This window comes from Thalassophryne amazonica, chromosome 3 (genome assembly GCF_902500255.1).
Source record: "Thalassophryne amazonica chromosome 3, fThaAma1.1, whole genome shotgun sequence".
NCBI lineage: Eukaryota > Metazoa > Chordata > Actinopteri > Batrachoidiformes > Batrachoididae > Thalassophryne > Thalassophryne amazonica.
In genome coordinates, this window is record NC_047105.1 from 3,932,057 (window position 1) to 3,940,240 (window position 8,184).

The following is an 8,184-nucleotide window of genomic DNA, read 5'->3' on the forward strand; positions in this document are numbered from 1 at the left end:
ACATGGTTTTCCAAAATCCAATCGTAGGGCAGATTTACCACACATGAAATTTCAAAGATTGTTTTCAGGAGTGATAGCTTACTAGTTGGCCCGTTTGAATAGCCCACTAAATGCTCCAATTGCATTTTTGCATTTTTCAATTTTTTTTTTTAACTTCAAGATTAGTTTCTGATTACATTTTGAAGTTTAAAAAAAAAACACACAAAAGAAGGCCCTTTATAAGCTCATAAAGCAAATCTTCAGCGGAGTCAAAGCCTAAGCAGTCCCTGAACCCCCAGCTTCTTAAGGTAATTTTTTTTCCCATCCCATTATGCTGAGAAAAAAATCCTGCTGAGAACCCTACGAGCTGCTGTAGTCAGAAATGACGCATGCGACATAACGCTCTCAAAAATAAAAGAAATTTGATCTTTTTTGACAGAGTTATGAATTTTTGAAAAATTTGTTCAATGTTAAAGATAGGGATTTTTCCAATTTTCCAAGATATTTCCTGACTTTGCCCTTTGATCTATGACCTTGAAAATTTAATCCATTCTTGCCTATCAAGATATAAATCTTCAATAAAAAATGTCTTAACAATATATGAAAAATTGTGGGTTACAGGCTGTTCACAAACAAACAGACAGGGGTGAAAACATAACCTCCTCCAACTTCATTGGTGGAGGTAAAAATAAAAATAAAAATTTTAAATAATCTAACATTTTAGTTTATGTGTAATGAGTCTAGAATATATAATTTCATTTTTCTTTTTTTATGAAATGACTGACAAAAAAGAAGCAAATTTAAACGATATTCTAATTTTTTGAGATGCACCTGTAAAACATTAACCATCGATACGTTACATTTTAAAATGAAGATTTGTGGAGAAACAGTGTAAAGTATGTTTTTATTTATATATTGATTTTTTTTTTTTTAAACTGTCCTTTTTGTAACCTTGTAGGTTGTACTTCTTGGCGATGGGCAAGGACAGCAGGCGGACGTGACTGAGCGGGGATGACCAATTGTAGGAGCCCAGGTGGACCAGACCCAGAGGATGCGTGCTTTGTGGGCAGGTCAGGGTCAGAACCACCAGGAACAGGAGACAAGCCACCACCACAAACTGGAAGACAAAGAAAGACAACGCTGGAACCCTCTCTAAGAGGACAAGACACAAGACAACAAAAACCCAGAAACAACAGCCTGGAAATGACAAACTGTACAGATCGTGTCAACCTCATGACCCCTGTGTGGTCCAGTCCTTTCTGAGGGACATTTCAAATTCAAAAACTAAATCATCTGGCTTTTTGTTGGATTTATGGATATTATATTGGTTAACTAAGAATTCCAATTCAAGAGGAACAATGCAGGTTCCATCCTGGTCGTGGATCAACCAACCAGCTCCTCACTCTCAAAAGGATCCTGGAGGGGGCCTGGGAGTATGCCCATCCAGTCTACATGTATTTTGTGGACTCGGAGAAGGCATATGATAGGGTACCCTGGGAGATACTTTTGGAGGTGCTGTGGGAGTATGGAGTGAGGGGGTCCCTTCTCAGGGCCATCCAATCTCTGTACTCAAAAGCGAGAGCTGTGTTCGTGTGCTCAACAGTAAGTTGGACTCATTACTGGTGGGGGTTGGCCTCCACCAGTGTTGCACTTTGTCACCAAACCTGTTTGTGATTTTCATGGACAGGATATTGAGGTGTAGCCGGGGGAGGAGGGTTTCCGGTTTGGTGGGCTCAGGGTCTCATCACTGCTTTTTGCAGATGATGTGATCCTGTTTGCTTTATCAGCCTGTGACCTCCAACACTCACTGGATTGGTTCACAGCCGAGCGTGCAGCGGCTGGGATGAGGATCAGCACCTCTAAATCTGAGGCCATGGTTCATGGTTCAAACCGATGGATTGCTTACTCCGAGTAGGGAATCCATCGGTTCCCTACCCGACTGAAGGAGTTCAAGTACCTCGCGGTCTTGTTCACGAGTGAGGGGACAATGTCCAGAGCGTGAGATTGGCTGGAGAATAGGCGCAGCAGGGGAGTTTTTGCATTCGTTCTAACGTAAAAAGGCGAAGCTCTCGATCTACTGGTCAATCTTCATTCCTGCTCTCACCTGTGGTCAAGACTGAAAGAACTAGTTCGAGAGTACAAGCGGCCAAAATGGGCTTCTTTAGGAGGGTGGCCGGTGTCTCCCTCAGAGATAGGGTGAGAAGCTCGGTCTTCACGTTGAAAGGAGCATGCTGAGGTGGTTCTGGCATCTGGTAAGGATGCCTCCTAGGCGCCCCTCTAGGTGTTCCAGCTATGTCAATGTGGGCCAGGAAAGGGAATCTGGATCCCTTGGTCAAAGATGAGTCCAATTAAATGGACTGCATTTATGTAGCGCTTTTCCATCTGCATCAGCCGCTCAAAGCACTTTACAATAATGCCTCACATTCACCCCGATGTCAGGGTGCTGCCATACAAGGTGCCCACTACACACCGGGAGCAACTAGGGGATTAAGGACCTTGCTCTTAGTGATTTTCCAGTCAGGCTGGGATTTGAACAGAGGATCCTCTGTTCAGATACAATGATGTTGATTTTTTTTTAATCACAGCTTATCGGTGAGAATTGAAAATGCTTCAAAATTCAATAAAACTAAATTATAAGCACAGAAACAACAAAAAAAAAGAAATTATTATTGATTAACTTTGCCAGATTGCCAGGGCAGACTGTGTTACTCCGTCCTGTACCTGCAGCTAGTAGCAACGTGCTAAACGCTGGCCTGACCTTGACGGCGGCCCTGAGGATGGGGAACTGTGGCGGCTCTCTGCGGGGCTCGTTGGTCTCCAACACCTGCTTGATGAACCTCTCGATCTCGCGCTCCGACATGCCGTATCTGTAGCCCGACTGGCGAAGGATGTCAATGCTCTCTGACAGTTTGTCATAGATGCACGGCTCACTCATCGTTGCTCCCATGTCGGTGAGGCTGACAGCAGCCTCTCACTTCTGCCGAGTGTCAGATAGCGATGTTTCCTGGAAAAAAACAACATTCAAAGACAAACCCAGATATACAGTCTAAAAGACGGACACACTGTGGTTCCAAACTTCAGACTGGTAGTGTACATAACTGCATCTTTCAGACGGTCCGTTTCAATTCTAATCTGTTTGTGAAAACAGAAAATTTTGTTTCTATTCCATTATTACTGAAATTTAATTTGGGGAATTGCATGTGTCAGCTGCTCTGGATGCTGCTCTGGGTGGGGGATTTCGGGAGGAATTTACTAAGTTACACATCAAATGGCGGCTGCGATTTTGACGCAAGTTGGGGCAAAACTACTGTATCCTCCTGACTACCTGTAGTCAGGAGGATATACCTGGTAGTCAGGAGGATATTGGTAGTTTTGACAGAAATGGTTTGAGTGGGAAATCCATGTGTCTACCATGTAGGTTTTCTGGCTGCTGCAGACTCGGTGGGTTAATGTCTGCTTGAACTTACTAAACTTTCTATTTCCAGTCCTTCCAATATTGTGAATCTACTTGTTTCTAATGCCCCGTCACACATAGAATACACCTGAACCATGCTAAATGCAGCAAATATTGCCAGAATATTTATATTTATATTTTATATATTGTCAGAATGCAGACAGACTGCCAGCTAAGCTTTGCTGTGTGTGCTTATATATATATATATATATATATATATATATATATATACACTCAACAAAAATATAAACGCAACACTTTTGGTTTTGCTCCCATTTTGTATGAGATTAACTCAACGATCTAAAACTTTTTCCACATACACAATATCACCATTTCCCTCAAATACTGTGCACAAACCAGTCTAAATCTGTGATAGTGACCACTTCTCCTTTGCTGAGATAATCCATCCCACCTCACAGGTGTGCCATATCAAGATGCTGATTAGACACCATGATTAGTGCACAGGTGTGCCTTAGACTGCCCACAATAAAAGGCCACTCTGAAAGGTGCAGTTTTGTTTTATTGGGGGGGATCCCAGTCAGTATCTGGTGTGACCACCATTTGCCTCATGCAGTGCAACACATCTCCTTCGCATCATCCGTGAAGAGAACACCTCTCCAACGTGCCAAACGGCAGCAAATGTGAGCATTTGCCCACTCAAATCGGTTACAACGACGAACTGGAGTCAGGTCGAGACCCCGATGAGGACGACGAGCATGCAGATGAGCTTCCCTGAGACAGTTTCTGACAGTTTGTGCAGAAATTCTTTGGTTATGCAAACCGATTGTTTCAGCAGCTGTCCGAGTGGATGGTCTCAGATGATCTTGGAGGTGAACATGCTGGATGTGGAGGTCCTGGGCTGGTGTAGTTACACGTGGTCTGCGGTTGTGAGGCTGGTTGGATGTACTGCCAAATTCTCTGAAACGCCTTTGGAGACGGCTTATGGTAGAGAAATGAACATTCAATACACGAGCAACAGTTCTGGTTGACATTCCTGCTGTCAGCATGCCAATTGCACGCTCCCTCAAATCTTGCAACATCTGTGGCATTGTGCTGTGTGATAAAACTGCACCTTTCAGAGTGGCCTTTTATTGTGGGCAGTCTAAGGCACACCTGTGCACTAATCATGGTGTCTAATCAGCATCTTGATATGGCACACCTGTGAGGTGGGATGGATTATCTCAACAAAGGAGAAGTGCTCACTATCACAGATTCAGACTGGTTTGTGAACAATATTTGAGAGAAATGGTAATATTGTATATGTGGAAAAAGTTTTAGATCTTTGAGTTCATCTCATACAAAATGGGAGCAAAACCAAAAGTGTTGCGTTTATATTTTTGTTGAGTATATATACATACATATATATATATACATATACATACACACACACACACACTTTGCACTGGGATACCAATTAAATAACTGCAAATTATAAAGAAGACAATGATCATACGGCCGGGACCAATGGTACTTTAGCACTGCGTTACATTTAGCATTACACCAACTATTGTCAAAATCATTTCTGCAAATATTTAAAAATCATAACTATTATTTTCAGGAAGAAATTTTCATAACAAATGGCAAAAATGAAACGGTAAAAAAAATAATAAGACAAATTCTTATTCAAAACAGCAAATACAAGTATACAAACCAACACAAGTAGTTAAAATGAGGTAAAATTATAAACTAACTTCAGGTTACAGAAAACAAAAGGAAGTGGACTGTCCAATTGTTCTACAGAACAGGAACATGATAAGCAAGAAGATGGAATATATTGTGTGGTTTGGAAGGATTTAGACTGCAACACATTTTCTGTATTTGTGCGTCTGTACAACACAACAAGACAGAGACGGAACACAATAATCCAGATGTTCTTGCAGTGCCGACTTTCAGTTTTAATTCAAGGTGTTTAACAAAACATGGCATTAACCATTTAGGAGTTGAACTGACTAGTATATAAATAATGAATGTTTACAAGTGCAATGGTCAGAATATTTCATGAGGTGAAAGATGAAATGGTCCAGTCAACTCGGCCGCACCTCACTGAATTAAACATTTCATCTTTCACCGATGTAATCTGTATCTTATGGCGTACATTAACGTCTCCATGTACAGACAGCTGTCTGCTTTCCTCAGTCCAGCAAAAAATCGTGACAGAATTTGTCGAGCTCTTCATCCGACCATGTTTGTAGTTCAGCTAGAGACGTCCCAGCAAATACTGCAAATGCCTCCAGACGACTAATGGCATATTGGACGTTCAGTTAGCTTGTTTAAATGTCATCTGTCACCAAAACAAACCCCACCATGGTTGTTTTTAAGCTAAGCACCATCACTGCTAGTGTGAGCATGTGGTGGTCACGGTATGCAACAGCACAAAATGTGTAGCACCAAAACTGCAAACTAAATACAACCGAAATTGCACAGTAAATGGAACACAATGTCAACTGGTACAAATGGTCCATATCATGACATAATTCATAATTCATTTTATTGTGTAAAATATTTGTATACATGATTGCATATAACGACACATCATAACAAATCATAACATTCAATAAAAACAGCTATTAACAATTAAAATCTGGTGGCATTCATTATACTATAATACAGATCATAATTTGCTTTAAAAATATCTATACTCGAGGATAAGACCACTTCAGGTGGCAAACTATTCCAGATCTTTACTGCTCGGTTACTAAAGAATTCTTTCCTCACATTTAATCTAGATCTATTAACTTCCAAGCACAATTCATGACCTCTAAGGCCAGTATACCTTCTCAATTCAAAAAATACAGTGGGGTCAACATTCTCAAAGCCATGCAAAATTTTATATATTTCAATCAAATCACCTCGAGTTCGTCTGTCTTCAAGACTTGTCAGACCCAGTTGCAAGAGCCTATCCTCATAAGACAAATTTTTAAATTCTGGAACCAACTTAGTGGCCCTTCTCTGTACTTTCTCTAAAATATTTTTGTCTTTCTGCAAATATGGTGACCATGCCTGCACACAATATTCAAGGTGAGGACGAACAAACGTTTTGTATAAAAGAAGAAAAGAGTCTTTGTCAATAAACAAAAAGGCCCTTTTTATCATCCCAAGAATTCTATTGGCCTTAACCGCCGAAAGAGCAGTGTGGCGGGAAAAGGATAAGTCCTTGGAAATCAACACTCCTCGGTCTCTTTCTTCTGAAACCGCTTGTAATTGTTTTTCATTCATAAAATAATCGTAACATGGATTTTTTTCTACCAATATGGAGAACGTAGCATTTTCCTTCATTAAACCCAAGTAACCATATCATGACATACAAACCACCAATCAAATGACAAAGACCCATATATATATATATATATATATGTGTATGTGTGTGTGTGTGTGTGTGTGTGTGTGTGTGTATCATGCTTGCTGATGATTACACAAAACTTGCATAAACTTTGATTAAAGAATCATAATTTTTAGAATTGAGTGCTCGTCCCAGTGAGATCTGAGTAACTGAGAATAGAAGGGGAACACGTGTCAAAGTACTAAAAGAAAGAAAGAAATATAAATCAGTAATCATATCAGACATAGATTAGGGGGGATGAAGGTTCGCCGGTTTGTACGGAGTGTGTGGACCAAACTGTCCAGTGTTATATTCAGATCAGTGTCAACAGCAACTAGCTTCCAGCTAACTGACAGCTAGCTTGATGTCGTTACTCGTGTTTTATACGTTCATATTTCAAACAAAACGAGACAAATAAATACCTTCTCACCTTAAAGTGACGTCATAATCCATTCCAATTGACGTCACATCGTAAAAATGTATTTATTTTAACTAGTTGTCTTAAACTTAAAACAGGATGTTACCAGTAAACAGTGCTCGATCTTCTTCGGCTTTCTTCGCCGACTACAGGCAGTGATCAAATTAGTTTATGGGCGCATTACCGCCACCGTCTGGAAGGAGTGTGGATCACAAACTTCAAAAGTAAACTTACAGTTCTGCCAATTGCTTACACACATTTTGCAAAATTTGGCGCGCTGTGTCAAAACTCTACACACAAGCAAGATAAGACACAACACTTGTAAAAGTCCTCACAGCTCTGTCAAAATGAAACTACAGTCAAAACCTAACAATCTCTTCTAAAAATGTCATTCTAGCAACAAAATGATACACACATGCACCATGAATGAATGAATGAATGAGTTTATTCGACACACAATTAAAAAAAAAACTCATAACAAAGCAACTTTACAAAGATCCCGTGTGACCGAAAGGGTGAGGGCAGAAGCAAAGCTTATAAATACTCACCCCTTATACATCCCCAATTCCAATGAAGTTGGGACGTTGTGTAAAATGTAAATAAAAACAGAATACAATAATGTGCAAATCCTCTTCAACCTATATTCAATTGAATACACCACAGACAAGATATTTAATGTTCAAACTGATAAACTTTACTGTTTTTGTGCAAATATTTGCTCATTTTGAAATGGATGCCTGCAACACATTTCAAAAAAGTTGGGACAGGGGCAACAAAAGGCTGGGAAAGTTGATGAATGCTCAAAGAACACATAATTAGAATCAGGTGAGTGTCATGATTGGGTATAAAAGGAGCATCCCCAAAAGTCTCAGACGTTCACAAGCAAAGATAGGGTGAGGATCACCACTTTGTGAACAACTGCGTGAAAAAATAGTCCAACAGTTTAAGAACAATGTTTCTCAACATTCAATTGCAAGGAATTTAGGAATTCCATCATCTACAGTCCATAATATA

At 40.1% G+C, this 8,184-nt stretch overlaps 1 protein-coding gene across 2 annotated transcripts in view; it reads right to left on the bottom strand.

Annotated features, from left to right (window-relative positions):
- The window catches only part of c3h6orf89 (chromosome 3 C6orf89 homolog), a 44,464-nt gene extending 37,132 nt beyond the window's left edge, over window positions 1–7,332 (bottom strand). For both annotated transcript variants that reach the window (XM_034164706.1, XM_034164699.1), the window contains exons 1-3: window positions 7,183–7,332; window positions 2,738–2,983; window positions 931–1,096 (exon numbers count right to left, since the gene is read on the bottom strand). In XM_034164706.1, coding sequence (XP_034020597.1) covers window positions 931–1,096; window positions 2,738–2,926 — 355 coding nt within the window. In that variant the 5' untranslated portion in view covers window positions 2,927–2,983; window positions 7,183–7,332. The remainder of the gene's footprint in view (window positions 1–930; window positions 1,097–2,737; window positions 2,984–7,182) is intronic.
- Window positions 7,333–8,184: the final 852 nt, after the last annotated feature.